This window comes from Phyllobates terribilis, unplaced genomic scaffold, assembly GCF_046119375.1.
Source record: "Phyllobates terribilis strain yellow unplaced genomic scaffold, ASM4611937v1 Scaffold_49__1_contigs__length_9717188, whole genome shotgun sequence".
In the NCBI taxonomy this organism is placed as follows: Eukaryota; Metazoa; Chordata; class Amphibia; order Anura; family Dendrobatidae; genus Phyllobates; species Phyllobates terribilis.
In genome coordinates this window covers 4,946,140-4,968,353 of record NW_027362809.1, presented here as the reverse complement: position 1 = coordinate 4,968,353, position 22,214 = coordinate 4,946,140, and the positions used below count along the sequence as shown (strand labels likewise).

Sequence of the window (22,214 nt, the reverse complement as noted above, 5' to 3'; positions counted from 1 at the left end):
TGAAATTGGGCACATCTCCTTTGAACCTCCACAGAAAAATCAGGATAGAAGGACACTCTCGTCCCCTCTATACATAAATCATTAGCCGACCGCGCCAATTGTAGGATTTTATCTCTGTCACGAAAATGCAGCATTTTGATTAGAACTGTACGCGGCATTGCCCCAGGCGGCCGAGGTCTGGTGGGGACCCTGTGTGCCCTCTCAATAGCGAACATTCTAGAGAATTTATCCTTTCCAAAGGATTGCAACAGCCATTTCTCAAAAAAGTCCACCACCTCCCTGCCCTCCGCCTTCTCAGGCACACCCACAATACGCACGTTATTTCTTCTCAGACGATTTTCAAGATCATCCGCTTTATTGAGTAAATAGTTAATAGAGTCAGTAGCTGTTTTAAGCGTTTTAGTCATAGGAGACACAGTATCCTCCAAATCCCCCACTCTGCCTTCTGTTGCAGTGAGGCGCTCCCTCATTTTCTGCATGTCATGGCGTATATGAGATATGTCCACTTTCACAGACCCTATGTGTTCAGTAAGATCTGCCTTACTATGTGAGATGGCCAGCAGCACGTCTTTTAAAGTAGGCTCATCATCCTTGGCCAGTGAGTCAGCACCACTGGTAACCTGAGCCTCTCTGCTGGGGGGAGTTGTTGTTTTAGCAGCCTGCACATTCCTCTCATGTGTCTCCCCCGCTGCCCTCTCCACATCCCCTTCAGTTACCGTGCTCTTCAATGTCTGCACATTCCGGTCGGGTGTAAGCTCCTCAGCTCCTCCGCCATGCGCATATTTGGAGAGCCTGTTCACCACCTCCATGCGCTTCTCCCGCTGTCTTGGAGTTTCAGCTCCCGCCTCAGAGGCCACGGCTCCATTTTGGCCCTCGTGCTGTGATGAGCCAGCCGCCTGCCTCTGCTTGCTATCTCGCCGGGTCATCTCGTTCTGCACCACCGACTGCTCCCCCCGCACTCCTGAGACCCCAGGCCACCTGGTGAGATCTTTTAGAAGCAATGATTCCCTCGGGCAGGAAGGATTATAGGACAGGGTTATAGGAGCTCTTCTGCCTCACGTCTTCTCACATGCCCGGCCAGGCCACGCCCCTCGGGATCTGCAATCTTTATTTGGATAGACATAAAGGAGAAGTGGTGCAGGAGGAGTGCGAGGAAGAAAGTTACTGGACTACGGCCATTTCACGTTTGATTGCGCTTCTACAGGTCCACTGTACATTATACGGATGTAGACCGGTAGAAGCGAAATAAAGCGTGAAACGGCCATAGTCCAGTAACGTTCTCTCCCGCACTCCTCCTGCACCGCTGTTCCTTTATGTCTTTATCCAAATAAATATTGCAGATCCCACATACTTATGGTGAGTGCTACCATTCTTCTATTCACTTAAGGGGGATTCTGCTGTTCTGGGACCTCAGGGGCTCTGCCAATGTGACATGGCACCCACAAACCATAACAGAAAAATCTGCACTGTAAAATGGCGTTCCTTCCCTTCTGAGCTATGCACTGTGCCTCAAAAGTAGTTTTTGACCACGTATGGGGTATTGACGTATTCAGGAGAAATTGCATAATAAATTGTATTGTTTGTTTTCTCCAATTACAAACTTAGGGCCAAAGTAACATTTTGGTGGAAAAAATGGTAATATTTCTTTTGCTCAGCTCAATGTTATATAATTCTGTGAATCGCCTGAGGGTTAAAAATGCCCACTACTTCCTTAGTTGAATTCCTCTAGAGGTGTAGTTTCCAAAATGGGGGCACCTGAGGGGGTCTCTGCTGTTTTGGCATGTCAGGGGCTCTTCAAATGAGACATGGCGTCCGCTACCTATTCCAGCCAAAATGGCGTCCCTTCCCTTCAGAGCCGCGCAATGCGTTAGTTTTCCACCACATATGGGTTAACAGCTTACTCAGAAAAAATTGCACAAACAATTTTGGAGTCGATTTTCTCCTGTAACTTTTGTGAAAATAAAAAAATTGGGGCTAAAACAACATTTTTGTGGGGAAAATTAGTTTTTTTTATTTTCACGGCTCATGAAGCACCTGGAGGTTCAATGTGCTCACCACACATTGGAAAAATGAGAAATTGATGATAAACTTTTAACCCTTCTAGCTTCCTAACATAAAAAATTATATTTCAATAATGGTGTTGATGTAAAGTAGACATGTGGGAAATGTTATTTATTAACTATTTTGTGTCGCAGAACTCTTAGGTTTAATGGCATAAAAATTTGAAAATTGTGAAACTTTCTCCAAATTTCTGATATTTTCACAAATAAAAGCAAAAAATATCGTCCTAAATTTACCACTAACATGAAGAACAATTTGTCAAGAAAAATCAATCTCAGAATCAATGGGGTCCGCCGAAGCTCCAGAGTTATTACCTCATAAAGGGATGCTGCTCAGGAAGGTGAAAAAACAGGCTCTGGGGAGAAAGGGTTAATAGGACTTACAGGAGGAACCGGTCCAGAAAGCAGAAGATCCATCAAGTACCTGCCACATACAGTATTCTGTGATAGAACTAGAAGAGAAATAATGGCGTTGTGCGAGGACTTCTCTGGGCTTCTGTCCTTCATCCTGCAGTCGTCTGAATGGATCTAATGTGGACGGGAACCAGCTAAGCCGCATTCTGCCCACAGCTGTTACCTCACTGTTCACACCACACAGAGACCCCAAAAGAGTCTCCGTGCAGAAGGGGTTAATGCCCCCTGCACCCAGTAATGGGGAATCTCCACATACCTCCATCTGCAGAGCCGGTGGAGAAACTTCTCCGCAGTCAGTGACATTTCCGGCATTATTTGCCCCTCACTACTGGCACAATTACCTCTTTTCTACAGTTTTATGTGGGGAATGTAATGTGGGATTTTCCTGCTTGGAGACAAATAGACGACACATGAGGTGATTATTACCAGTTACCGGACGTCTACTATATGGCGGCATATGATTGTGCTATCCACTTCATACCAGGAGCTAAAATGCAGAAATCTCGTATGTTTAACCCCTTCCAGGGAGGGCGGCCTTGAAAAACTATATTCAGAAGAGTCCGGCTAAGGGCTCATACCCACATGTGTGAACAAAAAAATTCCGTATTCTGGACCGAAAAAACGGAAGTTCCATGCGATTTTCATGAGAGGAAAATGTGATTTTTCGCACCTAGCATCCGTATGAGTTTTTTTCTCTGCAACTATTATTCTGCCATCATTTACAAGACCATTTACAGTGTTCTGTGCTACAGAATGATAATGTATCCATAAAAATCGGATGGCATACGGCTGGTCCCATTAACTTGCATTGGCGAGTCTCGTCCGATATACGCAGTATGCTGCGATTTTTTTTCTCAGTCCGATTTCAGCTGAGAAAAAAAATCACAGATGAGATGTACCTCATAGATTAACATTGATCAGAGTGCAATCCGATTTATTATCGGATTGCTCTAGTCTGTTTTTCTTGCATAGGGCTCATACTCATCTGCGTGAAAAACGGATGAGTGCAATCCGATAAAAAATCAAAGCATGCTGCAATTTGCCACATATATCGGACAAGACTCGCCAATGCAAGTCAATGGGCGCGAGAAAAAAAAAACGGATGGCACACGGACCATCCATATGGCATCCAATTTTTACGGCTACATTACCATTCTGTAGCATATAACACTGTAAATGATTATCGAATAATAGTTGCAGAGAAAGCAAAATGCATTGCATACGGATGTCATATGGATGCTAGGTGTGAAAAATCGCATAGTCCTCATGAAAATCGCATGACACTCATCTGATTTTCCGGTCCATATATCGAAACGTTTTTTTCACACATATGGGTATGAGCCCTAAGGGTCATATACGGCCATCCACCTCTCCAGTCACAGAGGGGTGGGTGAAGATCTTAGGCAGCACATTCAGGATGCTCAGGACAGTGCGCAGGAAGGTTTACCTATGAACAAGCTTTATGTACTGCCCTCTTTACGTGTAGATCTTTTTGATGAAGAACATGATTCCGTTTTAGCTGGGCACGCGGGTTCGTCTGCCACTAGGAGATCTCTTTCTAGGTCCTTTTGGTGGCAGAATGCTCTTAAGGATATTGGAGAGTATGTTTGGAAATGCAAAGTCTGTTCCAAGGCTAAAGCCTCTCATCAAGCTCAGTGGGTTATCTCTTCCCTAACGATGTTTCGTTGCAGCCCTGGACCCACTTGTCCATGGACTTTGTCAATGATTTGCTTAACTCTGGTGGTATTACTGTCGTGTGGGTGGTGGTGGAACGTTTGAGCAAAAAGGTTCTTTTGGTCCTGCTTCAAAAGTTGCCAACTGCTAGGATCTTAGCAACTTTGTTAATTTCTCATAGATTAAATTTCATGGTGTTCCCAAAAATCTAATTTTTGATTCAGCGGTTCAATTTCTGGCTAGTTTTTGCTCCAGATTGAGTAATAAGCTGCTTTTTTCTCTCAGTCTATCATACCGAGACTAATGGTCAACCAGAAGGATGAACCAGGAAATAGAGCAGTATTAGTGATGTTTTGTCTCCTCTAATCAGGAAGACTGGGTGGAATTTCTGCCCCTTATCGAGTGTGCTCTAAATAACTGTTCCTCAAAGGCTACCGGGACCTTGCCTTTTTTTAGCTGCTGTAGTTTTAATCCAGTGTTTGGGAATATTTCAGGATTACAATCTTCCCTGCCAGAGGAGGAGAGATTTTGTCCCCAACTAATTAAGGTCTTGAGGGAAGACAAAAGGGATTTTTGGTAGCTAGTGACCAGGCCAAAAGTGGTGCTAACTGCAGACGTAGGAATGCTTCTATCTTTAGGGTGGGGGATTTTGTGTGGTTGTCCTCAAAATATCTGCGCTTAAAGATCACATCTAAAAAGTTTGCACCTAAATTTGTAAGTACTTATAAAATTATTACAAATTTAAATCCTGTGACAGTTAATTTGCAACTTCTTATTACCTGGAAAATCATAATTCTTTCCATTCTTCTCTTTTCAAAAAATTTGAGGGGACCTCAAGACATAAATGAGGTGGATTTGGAAGGGTGTCGGGAGTATGAGGTAGAGCGAGTTCTTAGTTCCAGGTGGGTCAGGCGCTGTCTGCACTATCTCGTTAAGTGGAAATATTATGGTCCTTAAGGTAGCTCCCAAGTTAATATGGGGGATCTTCCTGCGATCAGATAAACAGATTATTGGGTGGGGTTGGGGAAAACCCAACAGTCATGGTACACATTGGTACCAATGACAAAGTTAGAGGAAGGTGGAAGGTCAAAGGGAATTAGGAGAGAAGCTGAAGTACAGGACCTCTAAGGTAGTGTTTGCATAAATACTGCCGATTCCACTAGCATCACTAGAAAGTTAGCGGGAACTTAAGGAGATAAATAAGTGGCAGGATAAAGGGTTTGGGTTCATGGAGAACTGGGCCTACTTCTGTTGGCTACAGGCTCTACGATAGGGACAGGCTGCACCTCAACTGGGAGGATGCAGATGTGCTGCAGTGAAAAATGGTCAGATGGATGGAGGAGCTTTTAAACTAGGATCTGGGGGGGAGGGAGGTTTTATGTGCAAATAAGGGGATAGAGTAGACAGAGAGAGAGAGAGAGACAGTAGGGGTCAATGAGGATTTAGGGGGCTGGGACATTCAAGGAAAGTAAGGAGGCAAGTAGGAGTAATAAATAGTTAATAGTATTAAACGTCTGCTGGCAAATGCAAGAGGTCTTGCAAACAAATTGAATGAATCAGAGACTCTAATGTCAGCCACAGATTACGATGTGGTGGGCATTACGGAAACCTGGCTGGAAAGCCATGACTGGGTGACAAACATAGAGGATTACACTACATTCAAAAGGTTAGGAAAGAAAAAACGGTAGAGGGGTGGGTATTTTCATTAAATCCAACTTAAGACCTCAAACTCAATGATGACATGGGGGGGGGGGGGCTTCGACAGTGTAGAGTCAGTATGGGTAAATGTACATGAAAATGCCGATAATGTAACGCTGTTAATTGGAGTTTGCTACAAGCCTTCTAATATAGCTGAACATGTAGAGGATGAAATGCTGCAACAAAAAAGTCATGGTCAAAGTGTTGGCTCCCTTGAAATTGTTCCAGAAAATGAAGTAATTCTCGCAGAAAATTATTGCAATTACACATATTTTGTTATACATGTTTATTTCCTTTATGTGTATGGAAACAACACAAAAAAAACAGATAAAAAAAAGGCAAAGTGAACATAATTTCACACAAAACCACCAAAAATGGGCTGGTCAAAATTGTTGGCACCTTTTCTCAAAATTGTGGGGTGTGGGTAAACAACTTCGTTTCAAGCATGTGAAACTCGTTCATACTCAATTGTGGCAAGTAACAGGTGTGGGCAACATGAAAATCACACCTGAAACCAGACAAAAAGGGAGAAGTTGACTCAATCTTTGCATTGTGTGCATGCGTGTGCCACACTAAGCATGGAGGACAGAAAGAGAAGAAGAGAACTGTTTGAGGACTTGAGAACCAAAATTGTTCTAATCTTGAAATTATTGATTTTTTTCAAGTCCATCTCCAAAGATCCGGATGTTCCTTTGTCCATGGTGCACAACATAATCAATACATTTACAACCCATGTCACTGTAGCTAATCTCCCTGGATGTGGACAGAAGGGAGAAATTGACGAAAGTGTAGTCCAGATGGTGAATAAGTAGCCTCACCAAAGTTCCAAAGAAATTCAAGCTGTCTTGAATGCCCAGGGTGCATCAGTGCCAGCGTGAACCATCCGTCAACATTTGAATTAAATTAAACGCTATGGCAGGAGAATAAGGCGGACCCCACTGCTGACACAGAGGCATACAAAAGCTACACTGCAGTTTGCCAAAATGTACATGAGTAAGCTAAAACCCTTCTGGGGAAGCGTCTTGTGGACAGAGGAGACCAATATAGAGCTTTTCGGTAAAGCACATCGTTCTACTGTTTAAACAGAATGAAGCCTACAAAGAAAAAAATCACAGTAACTACAGTGGAATATGGTGGAGGTTCAAAGATGTTTTGGAGTTATTTTGCTGCCTCTGGCATTGGGTGCCTTCACTGTGTGCAAGTCATCATGAAATCTGAAGATTACCAAAGGATTTTGTGTGGCAATGTAGTGCCTAGTGTCAGAAAGCTGGGTTTGCGTTCTAGGTCATGGGTTGCCAGCATGGCAATGACCCCAAACATACATCAAAAAGCACCCAGAAATGGATGGAAACAAAGTGCTGCAGAGTTGTGAAGTGACCGCCAATGAGCTCGGATCTAAATCCCATTAAACACCTGTGGAGAAATCTTAAAATTGCTGTTTGGAGAAAAATATTAAAATTTGAGAGTCTTCAGTAGTTGATACCTTTGGCTAACTGAAAAGATGGTAAATTGCAAAATTTCAAGACTACTCAGGTCTCTTCTTTAGACATAGTATAACACAAAATCTGAAGTGTCATATATTTATACACAACAGGGCACAGGAATAATGCAATAGATAAGACAAGTGACGTGAAGCAGAACTATTAGTATGGGAGAGGGAGAAGCAGTTGTGGCCATGAATATTGGAACAGTTCATTGATAAGGAGTGTGAAAGTTTTATTGTCCTGTGATTGAGGTCGGGTCCATGATTGTGATGCCCCCAAACGGTCTGAGAACATTCCTTAGTTAATGTAGAAATACATAAAGCCATGCGACACATTAACTCCTGATCTGTGAGTGTGTCAAAGATTGTCATAAGTTTGTAATTCCACATTTTTCTGTCTCTCTGAGATTTGAAGTTACCTTTTAATACAAGTAATTTCATGTCAATGATGCTGTGATCAGGGATAAAAAATGTCTGGCCACAGGTAGATCTATTCTTTTTTCTTTTATTGTGTGGCGATGAGAATTCATCCTTGTTCTAAGTTTTTGCCCTGTCTCGCCTACGTACAGACCCCCAGCTGGACATTTGGTACATATAATTAAGTACACTACATTAGATGTGATGCAGCTGAAAGTACCTGGGATCTTGTGGTTGTCTCCTGATTTGAGTTGGGAATCTTTATCTGGTCAGTGGTCATTATAAATAGACAGGTTTTACATTTTTTCTGGCTGCAGGGAAAAGTTCCTGTAGCTGTTGGAAAGGACAGGGAGTTTCTGATAATGATGCTTCTTAGATTTGGGGGCTGCCTAAATCACAGAAGTGGGGGGTCTGGAAATATAGATTGTAATCGGCATCTTTTTGTAATAATGGTTGTAATTTCTATGCAGCTCCCATTAGCATCTCCAGATTTGGATTGTAGGTGACTACTAGAGACTCCAGATTGCTTTCTTGTTTAGTTTTGAAATGTAGGAGATGATTCCATAATATTCTGGTGGCTCTTACAAGAACAATTGTAAACCAGATTGCATGGTAGTCCTCGCTCAAAAAGGCCTTTCTGAGGCCACCAATGTGTTAATTTCAGTACAGGAGTAGTTGAGTGTTAAGTTGATGGTGGGATGAAATTGATTAAAGTGTTCATGGAACGTCTTAAGCTGTTGCTGAGATTCTGTCCAGATGATTAAACTATCGTCAATGTAACGGTAGTAGGCAAGAGGACAAGAAGTCACTATAAAGCTTGGCCACAAAAAGATTTGCGTACTGTGGAGCCATTTTACTTCCCATTGCTGTACCAGTCTCCTGTAGATAAATGTTATCAAATTCAAATAATTGTGGGTGAGGATGAATTTTGTAAGTTTCACCGCAAAGGTGAAACAATCCTCCTTGTCTGTTTACTTTCCCTCCCGGTACATTTTCTTTCTACCACGCTTAGGTTTCTGGGAAGTTATACTTATTCCTTTTATTTTTGGTTCTCATTAGCTTGCCTTCTGTGCCCTATATGAATGTGTCTTAGTTTCTCACTCAGGGTTTTCATATCTTCACACTTTTCTTTCCCCTTGTTGACAGTGTATTGCTGCCCCACCCCCCTCTGATTCCTCAGAAGGTAAGAGAAACTCCTCAACTGCCTATTAGGGATTTAGGTCTGAGGTGTTATTTTCAGTTGTGCAGCTAGGGCCTGTCTGTACAGAGACCAATTGGGTGTAGTTGCTGCATTCTTCCCTGTGTGGGTTCTCTGGTGGCTATCAAGATGTGCTTTCTGGTTAAAACATTTCCCAAATTTTGAACATGAAAAATGCTTCTCTGCCCGACTCTCCTGAATCTCTTTTGCTCTTTATGATCCCAACTAGTCTCACCAAATACAAAAGGTCTTTAGTAAGCTACCTTATACAGGCTGCTAAGAATATCATTCCTCGTCACTGGAAAAGTACTTCTCCACCTACTCTGGAGGAGTGGTTCTGTGACATAGCTCTTCTAAATAGGATGGAACATTTGATTGCCCGATCCCCCACTGATTGTGATAGATACTGTAAGTCTTGGAGAGACTGGATTGAATTCCAGGAATCCGATGCCTACCGTCTTACATCACACTGATGTGACCCACCCTTTTCTCTGGTGCGTTTCTTCTCTGTCCGGATTGTACTCTGCATTGGTTCTTGCCTGGCTGCACTACGTATGGTTTCCATTGGATTTTAGTAATAATTGTAATACTGATGGCCTAAAATGTTCCCAGCCTTCCCTTTTCTTCCTATAACTTGATGTTTTATTGGACATTATACTTATATTCTATGATATACTGATGCAGATATTGTCCTGGTTATTCTCTTTTTTTTTGTATTTTTGTAATTGAAAATTATTTAACCTTTCAATAAAAATTTAATTTTGAAAAAGGCTTCTCCCCTGTGTGACTTCTCTGATGTTTATTAAGAGTTGCTTTCCGCGTAAAATATTTCCCACATTCTGAACATGAAAAAGGCTTCTCCCCTGTGTGAGTTCTGTAGTGTTCAACAAGATTGCATTTCTGTTTAAAATGTTTACCACATTCTGAACATGAAAAAGGCTTATCCCCTGTGCGAGTTCTCTGGTGTATAACAAGACTGTATTTCTGTATAAAATGTTTACCACATTTTGAACATGAAAAAGGCTTCTCCCCTGTGTGAGTTCTCTGGTGTATAACAAAACTGTATTTCTGTTTAAAATGTTTACCACATTCTGAACATGAAAAAGGCTTCTCCCCTGTGTGACTTTTCTGATGTTTATTAAGAGTTGCTTTTCGTGTAAAATATTTCCCACATTCTGAACATGAAAAAGGCTTCTCCTCTGTATGAGTTATCTGGTGTATAACAAGACCGTATTTCTGTTTAAAATGTTTACCACATTCTGAACATGAAAAAGGCTTCTCCCCTGTGTGACTTCTCTGATGTTTATTAAGAGCTGCTTTTTGTGTAAAACATTTCCCACATTCTGAACATGAAAAAGGCTTCTCCCCTGTGTGAGTTCCCTGGTGTTTAACAAGATCTGATTTCTTGTTAAAATATTTCCCACACTTGGAACAAGAAAATCTATTCTCGGCTGTGTGAATTTTTTGATGTTTAGGAAAAGATTTTTCGAGAGGAAAACTATTTCCATATTCTAAAAATGTCTTCTTTGCTTTAGAAGCAGTTTGTTTTTTAATGCTTAATTTGTGACTATGATTTTCCTTAGTAGTTGGTAATGAATCAGAAGACAGGACCTGTTTCATAGGATCAGAAGACAGATCTTTGCTGTGAAGGGATGATGGTATATCTGGAGTAATGGCATTCACATCAATTGTATCCTGTGGGATCTCAAGATCTTCTGATTTAAAAATTGAAGATGTCAGCTGTCCCTCTGATCTCCAGGTACAGTTATCTGCTAAGATAAAAATCTATTATTTTTCAATAAAATATCCTTGGATTTTATTTTTTTACATTTCTACTTAAACTGTCTATAATAATGGCAAGTTATGTACCGTATTTTTCGGACTATAAGGCGCACCGGACCATAAGACGCACCTAGGTTTTAGAGGAGGAAAATAAAAAAATAAAAATTTAAGCATAAAATGTGGTCATAATGCACTTTTAAGGGGGAGGGGGGTCTTCTGCTGACACTGGTACAGGGGTAATGTCCCCCAATTCTGACAATATCCCCCATCCTGGTATATATGCCGCCCCCTTCCTTTTATACGTGGTCCCCATCCCCATCCTGGTATGCCTGGCATCCCTCCATCCTGGTATGCATGGCACCCCTCATCCTTATCCTGGTATGCATGGCACCCCTCATCCCTATCCTGATATGCATGGCACCCCTCATCCCTGTCCTAGTATGCATTGTACCCCTCATCCCTGTCCTGGTATGCAAGGCACCCCTAATCCCTATCCTGGTATGCATGGCACCCATCATCCCTGTCCTAGTATGCATGGCACCCCTCATCCCTGTCCTGGTATGCATGGCACCCCTCATCCCTGTCCTGGTATGCATGGCACCCCTCATCCCTGTCCTGGTATGCATGGCACCCCTCATCCCTGTCCTGGTATGCATGGCACCCCTCATCCCTGTCCTGGCATGCATGGAACCCCTCATCCCTATCCTGGTATGCATGGCACCCATCATCCCTATCCTGGTATGCATGGCACCCATCATCCCTATCCTGGTATGCATGGCACCCCTCATCCCTGTCCTGGTATGCACGGCACCCCTCATCCCTGTCCTGGTATGCATGGCACCCCTCATCCCTGTCCTGGCATGCATGGCACCCCTCATCCCTGTCCTAGTATGCATGGAACCCCTCATCCCGGTCCTGGTATGCATGGCACCCCTCATCCCTGTCCTGGTAAGCAGGGCACCCCTCATCCCTGTCCTGGTAAGCATGGCACCCCTCATCCCTGTCCTGATATGCATGGCACCCCTAATCCCTATCCTGGTATGCATGGCACCCATCATCCCTGTCCTGATATGCATGGCACCCCTAATCCCTATCCTGGTATGCATGGCACCCCTCATCCCTGTCCTGGTATGCATGGCACCCCTCATCCCTGTCCTGGTATGCATGGCACCCCTCATCCCTGTCCTGGTATGCATGGCACCCCTAATCCCTGTCCTGGTATGCATGGCACCCCTAATCCCTGTCCTGGTATGCATGGCACCCCTAATCCCTGTCCTGGTATGCATGGCACCCCTAATCCCTGTCCTGGTATGCATGGCACCATTAATCCCTGCCCAAATATGCATGGCACCCCTAATCCCCATCATGCTGCACATTAAAAAAAATAAACACTCCTACTCACCTCTCTTCTCTCTCCTCCAGCGCTGCGTCCTGTCTGCCTGCACTGATCTCTCCATGTGAGCAGTGCATGACGTCACTGCCATGCGCGGCTCACAAGGAGAGATTAGCTGCTGGAAGTCACTGCTTCCCACGCCGGGACTGTGTGCACGGGGAGCAGTGACTTCACTCTCCTTCATAGCCGGCACATAGCGGAGCCGCGCTGCGGCTGCTGGCTATCTCCTGTGCCCACTCATTAAAGGTAATGAATATTCACCCCTTCCCCATGCCCATGGGCGTGGAGAGAGGTTGAATATTCATCCCCTTTAACAGCGGGCATAGGAGAAAAAAAGGAGGAAAAAAGTGCGTCTTATAGTCCGAAAAATACATTGAATTAATTATTCACCAAGACACTGACATTTCAAAATCTAATAGAAAACCTCATAGGATGAACCAGTAGAGCGTGGTTTTCAACTGTTTGTTCATTCTGCCTCTCAAATATGGAATAAAAAGCCACCAAGTTATGTAGGCAACAATAATACCAATAAAAACTTCTACTCATCTCACAAACAACAAGCCCCACTCAGGTCCATCATCTGTAAATGAAAAAAATCATAGTTACCGGTAACAGGATTTTACAGAGCCCATGATAGCACCACCTGAGAGACGGTATCCGCCCACCAAGGACAGGAAACCTGCTGAATAAAAAAGGCGGTACCTCTCCTCCACATCAGTTTTGTTTTAGAGCATGAGAGGACCTCCAGACAGTATGTTAGTACACAACTACCACCAATAAAACATTTCTCACTATACACCCATATATAGAGAACACCATAAGTGATCAAAAAAGGGGGGGCATATAAGGGTGCTGTCATGGGCTCTGTAAAATCCCGTTACCGGTAGGTAACTATGATTTTTTCCCCCTTCTCCTATGACAGCACCACCTGAGAGATTTATATAGAACAGACACCTTAGGGATGGATCACCGCTTGCAACACCTTTCTCCCAAAGGATAGATCAGCAGATGAAGAAAGATCAAGCCGGTAATGGTTATAGAAGGTAGAAGGAGATTACCATGTTGCTACCTTACATATGTTATCAATGGACACTTCCGCCTTTTCAGCCCAGGAGGCTGCACCAGCTCTGTGGAATGGCCCTTCAGGTTCTCCGAAACTGGCACATTACTAGGGAAATATGCTAAGCTAACGGCGTCCCTGATCCATCTAACTATAGTTCCCCTTGTAACTTTAAGTCCCTTACTAGCTCCCTGGAAGGAGACAAATAAGGCATCACTTCTCCTCCAAGGCCTTGTTACCTCCAAATACTGAACCAAAACCAGTCTAACATCTAGAGTATGAAGCCTCTGTTCCCCTAAATCTTTTGGGTTAGGATACAATGAGGGGAGAATGATCTCCTGTGTTCTGTGGAATTTGGAGGCCACCTTCGGAAAATAGGCAGGGTCTGGTATTAATGTAACTCCATCTACAGTGACCTGTGTAAAAGGATGATTTACTGACAGAGCTTGTATGTCACTAACTCTACGGGCTGATGTTAGCGCTATCAGTATCACTGTGTTCAGAGTGAGAGTTCTTTCTGTCACGCTTCCTAAGTGCTCAAAAAGGAGACTTAGTCAGGGCTTCCAGGACCAGGTTTAGATCCCAGGGAGGCATTCTCGGGGTAGCAATAGGTCTGGATCTATTGCACGCCTTTTTAAACCTGATAACCCATCTATCTGCTGCCAAATTATAGTTATATAAAGCTCCAAGCGCCAATACTTGCACCTAAAGGGTACTGGTAGCCAACCCCATATCTAAGACCCTTTGAAGAAATTCCAGAATAGCTTTATAGGAATTTTAACCTTAGCTGACAAACGAAATAGATAGGAATTTTGACCATGTCCTCCAATAGATCTTAGTCGTTACACTGCTTTTGAGCAGAGTAGTTACTAGACCTAGGGAAAATCCTTCCTGGATTAGTAACGACCTTTCAAACTCCAGGCCATCAAATGCCCAACCTCTGAAGATGGAAGGCTGGGCCTTGCTTGAGGAGATCTGGAGTATCTGGAAGGACCCATGGATCTGACTGGGACATCCTATTTTTCCAGGTGAACCAGGGTCTCTTGGGCCAGAATGGGGCGATTAGTATGACCCTTGCCTGCTCCTCTCAGATCTTCCTCAAAATTGTTGGCATTAACATTAGTGGGGGGAAAGCATAGGCTAGGCCAAAACTCCAGGGTATTTGTAATGCAACTAATGCATAGGGTCTTTCTTTTGGATTTAAGGAGCAGAAGATCCTTGTTTTTCCGTTTCGTTTGTTTGCGAAAAGATCTATTTCTGATTGACCCCAGCGATCCACAATTTGCTGGAATACTGTTGGATTCAGCTCCCATTCGCCCTGCTTCAGTATATTCTGACTCAGAAAATCTGATCTTTAGTTTTCTTTGCCTCTTATTTGCAGAGCCGAGAGCATAAATTGATGTTGTTCTGCAAACTGTAGAATCTGCTCTTTCACGAACAGGAGAGGTCAGGATCTCGTGCCCCCTGATGATTGACATAGGCGACTGTTGTCCTGTTGTCTGACATAATTCGGATGTGTTGTCCCTGTAGTTGGGAACTGAACTTCATCACTGCATTCTTTACCGCCGACAGCTCCTTCATGTTTTGAGAAGGCTTTCTCGCTGTAAGACCAGATTCCTTGTATTACACGATCTCCCAGATGTGCTCCCAGCCATCTGAGCTGGAGTCCGCTGTAATTATGTCCCTGACCTGATACGACCAGGGAACTCTCTGTGACAGGTTCTCCCGATCCAGCCACCATGCGATTGAGCTGATGGCTGTATTGGAAAGTGTCATCTGTCCAAGTGTCCCCTGAGTTGTTTCTCCGCTGCTAGGATATCTTGCTGCAGATATCGGGAGTGTATCTGAGCCCACTGGACTGCTGGGATACATGATGTCATTGTACCTAAAAGAGACATTGCTTTCCTTAGGGTCATGGATGGATTCCTGACTACTCCTGAGGCTAGGGACGTAATTTTGTTTTTCTTGTCTTCCGGTAGCAGACAAGTCTATCCCTCGGAGTCCAAGATAAGCCCTATAAAAGACGGAACCTTCCGAGGCTCCAGGCTTGACTTCTCTAGATTCAGTATCCATCCAAGATTGATCAGGCTGGCTCTGACTCTTGTCAATGCGAGTTTTCAATGCTCTCTTGATCTGCATACTACCAGGAAGTCGTCCAGATAAGGGACAACTAGAGTATCTTGTTCTCTCAAATGCGCCATGACCTCCAGAAAGATCTTCGTAAAGATTCTCGGAGCCATGGAGAGGCCGAAGGGCAGAGCTGTGAACTGAAATTGCCTCACACGATTGATGATATACACAGCTACTCTCAGATACTGCTGGTATCCTGTATGGATTGGTACGTGGTAATAGGCGTCCTTCAGGTCGAGGACACTCATAACAACCCGGGAACAACACCTTTATGGCTAATATTATAGATTCCATTTTGAAGGGTCTGTAGATTAGAAAGTTGTTTAGGCCCTTCAAGTTGATTATGGTTCTAAAGGAGCCATCCGGCTTCTTTATCAGAAACAGGGGCGAATAGAATCCTTTCCCCTGCTCGCTTATTAGTCTCTCTCAGAACCTTCTTTTCCACTAGGTTTAATACCTCTTGCTCCAGGGATGTTTGCTCTCTGGGCCTCCTGGGAGACGAAATCCTGAAGGTCTGCAGGGGAATGGATCTGAATTCCAGTCTCAGTCCTGTCTTTATATTCCCTAATATCCAGGCACTGGATGTAATTTTTTCCCAGGTAGGCAGGAAGTGGGACAGTCTTCCTCCTACCTGGGGAGGCCCATCACTTAGGGGTTTTTCTGTTCTCAAAGGAAGGACCTCCGAACATGAAGCCTCCACTCCTTGTCCTTCCATCTGCCCTGGTCTCTGGAAAATTTACCTATGCTATGCTTCCTTTTACAAAAGGAAGTCTTGTACTGAGGCATCAACACACTGGAAAGACGGATTTTGGTAAGACCTTACCTGTAAAATCCTTTTCAGCGAGGGAAGGAAGGGAGACACAGTCATTACTAGTGGGTAGGCGGAGCCCACATAGGATAGAACACCTCAGATTAAAAAAGAGTGTTGTCCGGCCCCTCCAGCTTGGGCTCCTCCTACTCCAGCTCTCCAGTCCGTACACAAGCTAAGGAAGAGCAAATATCACCAGCGGAGCAACATAACCCCTTCTGAAGAACTTCAGAGAAAAAACAAGAGACAGGTTATGCATATAACAGAAAAACCACACAGTCCCAGGTACTACTCACTGGACCTGACCACTGCGATGAGCTGGCAATGCTGGAACAGAGCCTTAGCGCGCCGACCTCAGCCCAGATAATCGCTATCAGAGAAGGGTCACGCTGCATCTGAAAACACAACAACACACTTCTGCCATGGGAGGGAGCTGTGTCTCCCTTCCTTCCCTCGCTGAAAAGGATTTTACAGGTAAGGTCTTACCAAAATCCGTCTTTCAGCAGCAGATGGAAGGAAGGGAGACACAGTCATTACTAGTGGGACGTCCCAAAGCAGTCCAAAAATTAAGGGTGGGAAAAAACCAACAGAGGCAGAATCCCAACAACCTAGAAAAATGCGCAACTAGCGCTAAATACAAGTTAACGATAACTTAAACTACAGCCGCCTGCAGGACCCTACGTCCTAAGGCTGCATCAGCGGAAGCACTGACGTCCACCTTATAAAACTTTGTAAAAGTGTGGACGGAGCGCCAGGTAGCCGCCCGGCAGAGTTGAGCTGCCGAGGCCCCTTGATGAAAAGCCCACGATGAACCCACAGCTCTCGTGGAGTGAGCTCGAATCTTAATTGGACAAGATTCGCCCTTGAGTCGGTAAGCCTCTAAAATGGCCGACCGAATCCATCGAGCTATAGTGTCCTTGGAAGCTCGTTGACCACGCCGACGACCTGCTGAAATCACAAACAGAGAGTCCGATTTCCGAAAACCTTGAGTAATAGACAAATAGAACTTCAAAGCCCGCACTAAATCCAATGAGTGCAAGGCCCGTTCCTTCGCATTCCTCGGTTCCGGACAGAGCGAGGGCAACACAATATCCTGGTTAACATGAAATTGTGACACCACCTTAGGTAGAAAGTCGCCCCGTGTGCGAAGCACCACGCGATCCGGGAGAAACTCCAGAAAAGGAGGCGAGCAAGAAAGAGCCGCCAGTTCAGAAACCCTTCTCAAAGAGGTGACTGCCACTAAAAAGGCAACCTTCCAAGAAAGCAAAGAAAGGCTAACGGAGTCCATAGGCTCAAAAAGGCCCATGTTGAAGAGCCTCCAAGACCAGATTGAGCCGCCAAGGGGACACAAGCGCCTTCCGCGGCGGAAACTGACGGGTTACCCCGCGAAAAAAGGAACGAACGTCCCTACGCGAGGCGATAGCCTTCCGAAACAGCAAGGACAAAGCAGAAACCTGACCCCTCAGAGTGCTAACTGCCAAACCCTTGTCCAGGCCATACTGCAAAAAGGCCAACAAATTGGGAATGGAAAAAATCCTCTGGTTCCTTGAAGAACCCGAACACCATGAAAAGAAGGCCTCCCAAGTCTTGTGATAGATCCTAGTAGTGGCAGGACCCCTGGCAGCTCGCAGAGTGGCAATGACTTCGGCTGAAAAACCTTGACGAGTCAAGATTTCGGTCTCAAGAGCCACGCCGTCAAACGCAGAGACTTCAGGTCCGGATGACGAACGGGCCCTTGGGTTAACAGGTCCGGGCGAAGAGGGAGAGGAAGTGGAGGCGCAGCCAGAAGCGACACCAGCATCGAGAACCACGTCCTCCTTGGCCAGTCTGGGGCTACTAACATAGCCGGGACTCTTTCCAGTCTGATCCGACGCAACACCAGAGGAAGTAAGGATATCGGCGGGAACACATAGATTAGCTCGAATTGGTCCCACGGAGCCACCAGAGCATCCACCGCCACAGCCTTCGGGTCCTTGTACCTGGACATGAACGCCGGTAACTTGGTGTTGAACCTTGATGCCATCAAATCCACTTGAGGAGTTCCCCAACGGGAGCACAGCTGTACAAAAATTTCTGGGTGAAGACTCCATTCTCCGGGATCCACCTTCTCGCGACTGAGGAAGTCCGCCGTGATATTCTGAACTCCCGGAATGTGAATCGCAGAGATGGCTGGCACCTTGGCCTCGGCCCATACCAGGATCCGAGACACTTCCATCATGAGCCTGGAGCTCCTCGTTCCACCTTGATGGTTGATATACGCGACCGCCGTCGCGTTGTCTGTCTGCACTCGGACTGGCAGACCGTTTAAAGGGACCGTCCAGTGTTGGAGGCAAAGGAAAATCGCCCTCAATTCCAGGATGTTGATCGGCAGGACAGACTCTTCCGACGACCATACTCCCTGAATCCAGAGATCGTTCCAGACACCCCCCCAGCCTGACAGGCTGGCATCGGTGGTTATGACCGACCACCTCAGAAGGAGGAAGGACTTCCCCAGGGATAACGCTTCCGGACGTAACCACCATTCTAGAGACTCTCGCACCCTGTGGGAGATGATGACACTGCGATCCAGCGAAGCCTGTGATCGATCCCAACGGTTCAGAATGAGCATTTGGAGAGTCCTGGAATGAAATTGGGCAAACGGAAGTGCCTCCATTGACGCCACCATCAAACCCAAAAGGCGCATACACCTTCGAAGGGACATTGCTGTCGAAGACTTCATAACCTGTACATGTCGAAGAAGACTTGCTTGCTTGTTTGGAGGCAGGGACACCACTGCTCGTACCGTGTCGAAATGCATCCCCAAAAACAGGATTGACTGCGACGGTTCCAGAGACGACTTCTTCCAATTGACCAGCCACCCGAAGTCCTCCAGGAGCTGAAGGGATAGATTGCGAGCCGTCACCGCCTCCTCCTTTGAGGACGCCCCAATCAAAAGGTCGTCCAGGTAGGGAAGAACCGTAACCCCCTGTCTTCGAAGGATCGCCATGAGAGGTGCCAGAATTTTTGTAAAAACTCTGGGCGCCGAGGCCAACCCGAATGGTAGGGCCACAAACTGGAAATGGTCCTGACCTATGGCAAAACGAAGGAAGCGTTGGTGGGCCCTTCCGACGGGAACATGCAAATAAGCGTGGCGAATGTCGATTGACACCAAAAAGTCGTTCTGCGACAGGGCCGCCACAACCGAGCGAAGCGACTCCATGCGGAATTTCCGGGTGCGGACATGCCGATTCAATCTTTTGAGATCCAGAATGGGGCGAAATTTGTCCTCCTTTTTGGGGACCACAAAGAGGTTTGAATAAAACCCTCTTCCCCGGTCCTCCGGCGGAACCGGTACCACCACACCCTTCTGCAGAAGGGAATCGACCTCCTGCCGTAGAGCGGCAACTAGCTCGGGCTCTGACGGAATGCGAGATCGGCAAAACCTGTCCGGGGGTCGAGAAAGAAACTCTATGAAGTAGCCTGCTGACACAACCCGCGTCACCCAGGCGTCCGAAACGCGGGACGCCCAAGTCGATTCGAATTGGAGCAGGCGACCCCCCACTCGAGAGCCCTCGAGAGAAAACCTGGCGTCAGTCCGCCTTAGCGGGCTTTTTGTCAGCTTCCCGCTTGTCTTGACGGAAGCTCTGTTTCCAGGGAGTGCGGGATTTCTGAGAAGCCTTTTTTCCTGAAAAAGAGGGACGACCCGATCCCCAAGAGGGCTGACCGGACCGTCCCCTGGACCGAAAGGGCCGCCGACTACTACCGGCACTAGGCCTGCCCGACACAGAAGCCACAGTTCTTCGCTGTGGTAAGGCCGCTTCTTTTGCCTTTGCCTTGACAATCAGCTCCGTGAGGTCAGATCCAAATAACTGACCACCCTTGTAAGCTAAAGATAGCAAACCTTGCTTGGAAACCGCGTCCCCGGTCCACTGTCTGAGCCACAGTGCTCTTCTGACTGTGACCGCCGAGGATTGCGCCCTGGACAGCAGTGACGCGGTGTCCAAACCTGCATCACTGCCATATCGGGCCGCATCCTCCAACAACTTGAAAAGCCCATCTACCTCGGATAGCGGGGATCCATCCTGCCACGCCGTCCGTAGACGGTCCAACCAGCTTAGGGAAGCTTTACAAGCACACATGGATCCTAGCACCGCTCTGAATCCATGACCCGCGGCCTCGTAAATGGATTTCGCCGCCATCTCCGTTTTTCTGTCCAGCGGATCCTGCAGACTCGCCTTCCCTTTAACAGGCAGTAATGAGGATTTGCTCAGCTGGGATAAAGGGACATCCACTTCAGGAGAAGGAATCCAATTATCAATCAACTCCGTGGAACACGGATACAGTGCCTCAAAAAACCGTGTCCCCTGAAAACGTTTATCTGGACACAGGCGTTCCTTCTCCACTGCCCCATTAAGCTCATCCAGAGATGGTAATGCCAAGCGCGACCTATGCGACTCCTGAAACATCCGGGCCGACTTACCAGGACGTCTAGTTACCTCCTCCGGAAACTGTAACGCCTCCCTCATGGCTCCAATAAAAGCCTCTGCACGGCCCAAAAAAGAGGCAGAGTGCCCCTGCCGATCCTCCTTATCCGAATCGGACATCTCCCCATCTGAGCTTGAAGGGGAACCCTCCATAACAGAGATCTCCGAGTCGCTGCGCGGGGAGGGCAGTACCGGCCTGTGGCGCTTCCTGCCATGAGAGGATCTAGCTGACACCCAATAACCTAGAAGGTCAGACAGGCCATCAATAGAACGAGTGAGGGCCTCCATTTTGACCACTGCCCCATCACCGAAACCCCCGACCGCTGCGCTTGACGCCGTCGAGGACTCCTGCGTGTCAGACACGCGAGACTGATCCTGTAGCGGACCTGGGAGACGGTCCGCACCTCCTGGACCCTGATCTGACATGCCCTCACACAGTATATGGCAGGTTAAACCTGTCAGTAAGTAGGACAGTGTGGTTTCTTAAAAGAAAGCTGAAGGGTTAAAGCTCTTAAAGAGAGAGCTACCCCAGCTGACCCCCAATTAAGGGATAACCGCCTAATAAGGGGTTAATGTCGCAGACTCCCCACAACCTCTGTGAAATGAAAAGGATGTGCGAGCCCCAGACAAAAAAAAAAAAAAAAAAAAAAGGAACCTCTATATGAGGTAATAGCTGCAGGACAGCACAGTCTGCCATCTTATTGTGCCTCAGAAAGGTGCCCTGCGCTGAGGGGGTGAGGAGTTAAGCTTCTGCCCTGACAGGCAGAAGCGACTCACCCAGCTGGCCGCGGTGCAGTGTTCCTTCGGTCTGTCGGGAGGAGAGGAGAGTGAGGAGCCCGATGGAAGCCGTTCAGTAATGGCCGCCGCGCTGTGAGGAGAGAGAAGCCGGAAGAGGAGGGGCAGGAGAAAGCGCGCGCTCAGAGCGCTTCCTGCCCGCGAAAAAAAAGCGCGCGCGACTCCTCCGCTCTCCGCTCCTGCCCCGCTTCCACCTGCGGACAAAAAAACACAAGTCACCACCTGAATACATGTAGCAGCGGCTGCCGCAGCAGCCGCTGAAGCACTCAAAACACATTAACATGCTGAGTACTCACCCAGCTGAGCGCCACAGGGACCCCCAGGGATTTGTGGCGCTGTGCCCAAGCTTCCCCCCAGGGCGGAGAACGCAGTGACCCCAGATGCGCGGTTTGCATCCCCGCCAGGGAAGCATCCCTCATCCCCCGGGGCCGGCAGGGTTCTGCAGGGACCTCTCTCAAAGGGTAATGCAGATCCGCCAAGGGAGGGGTGGGGGTCCAGCAGCGCTGAGACCCCTGAGACCTCAAGACCACGGGGGTCCAAGTCTCTGTCCGATAAAAATAAAAAAAATTTCAGAGGAGCTGCTTCCAGCAGCGACCATCCTCTGTGACCTCAAATTTTAGACTGGAGAGCTGGAGTAGGAGGAGCCCAAGCTGGAGGGGCCGGACAACACTCTTTTTTAATCTGAGGTGTTCTATCCTATGTGGGCTCCGCCTACCCACTAGTAATGACTGTGTCTCCCTTCCTTCCATCTGCTGCTGAAAACCTGTGTTTCTTATCTGTGGCTTTATCCAGTATGTCATCCAGAGCTTTGCCAAAAAGAAACTCCCCTTCACACGGGA

General features: G+C 46.6%; 1 protein-coding gene across 1 annotated transcript in view; it reads right to left on the bottom strand.

The window, feature by feature from the left end:
• Nucleotides 1-6,117: 6,117 nt before the first annotated feature.
• Nucleotides 6,118-22,214, bottom strand: part of LOC141191632 (uncharacterized) — a 34,838-nt gene continuing 18,741 nt past the window's right edge. The window contains exon 7 of the mRNA XM_073661569.1: nucleotides 6,118-10,716. Within this exon, the coding sequence (XP_073517670.1) occupies nucleotides 9,689-10,716 (1,028 nt within the window). The 3' untranslated portion in view covers nucleotides 6,118-9,688. The remainder of the gene's footprint in view (nucleotides 10,717-22,214) is intronic.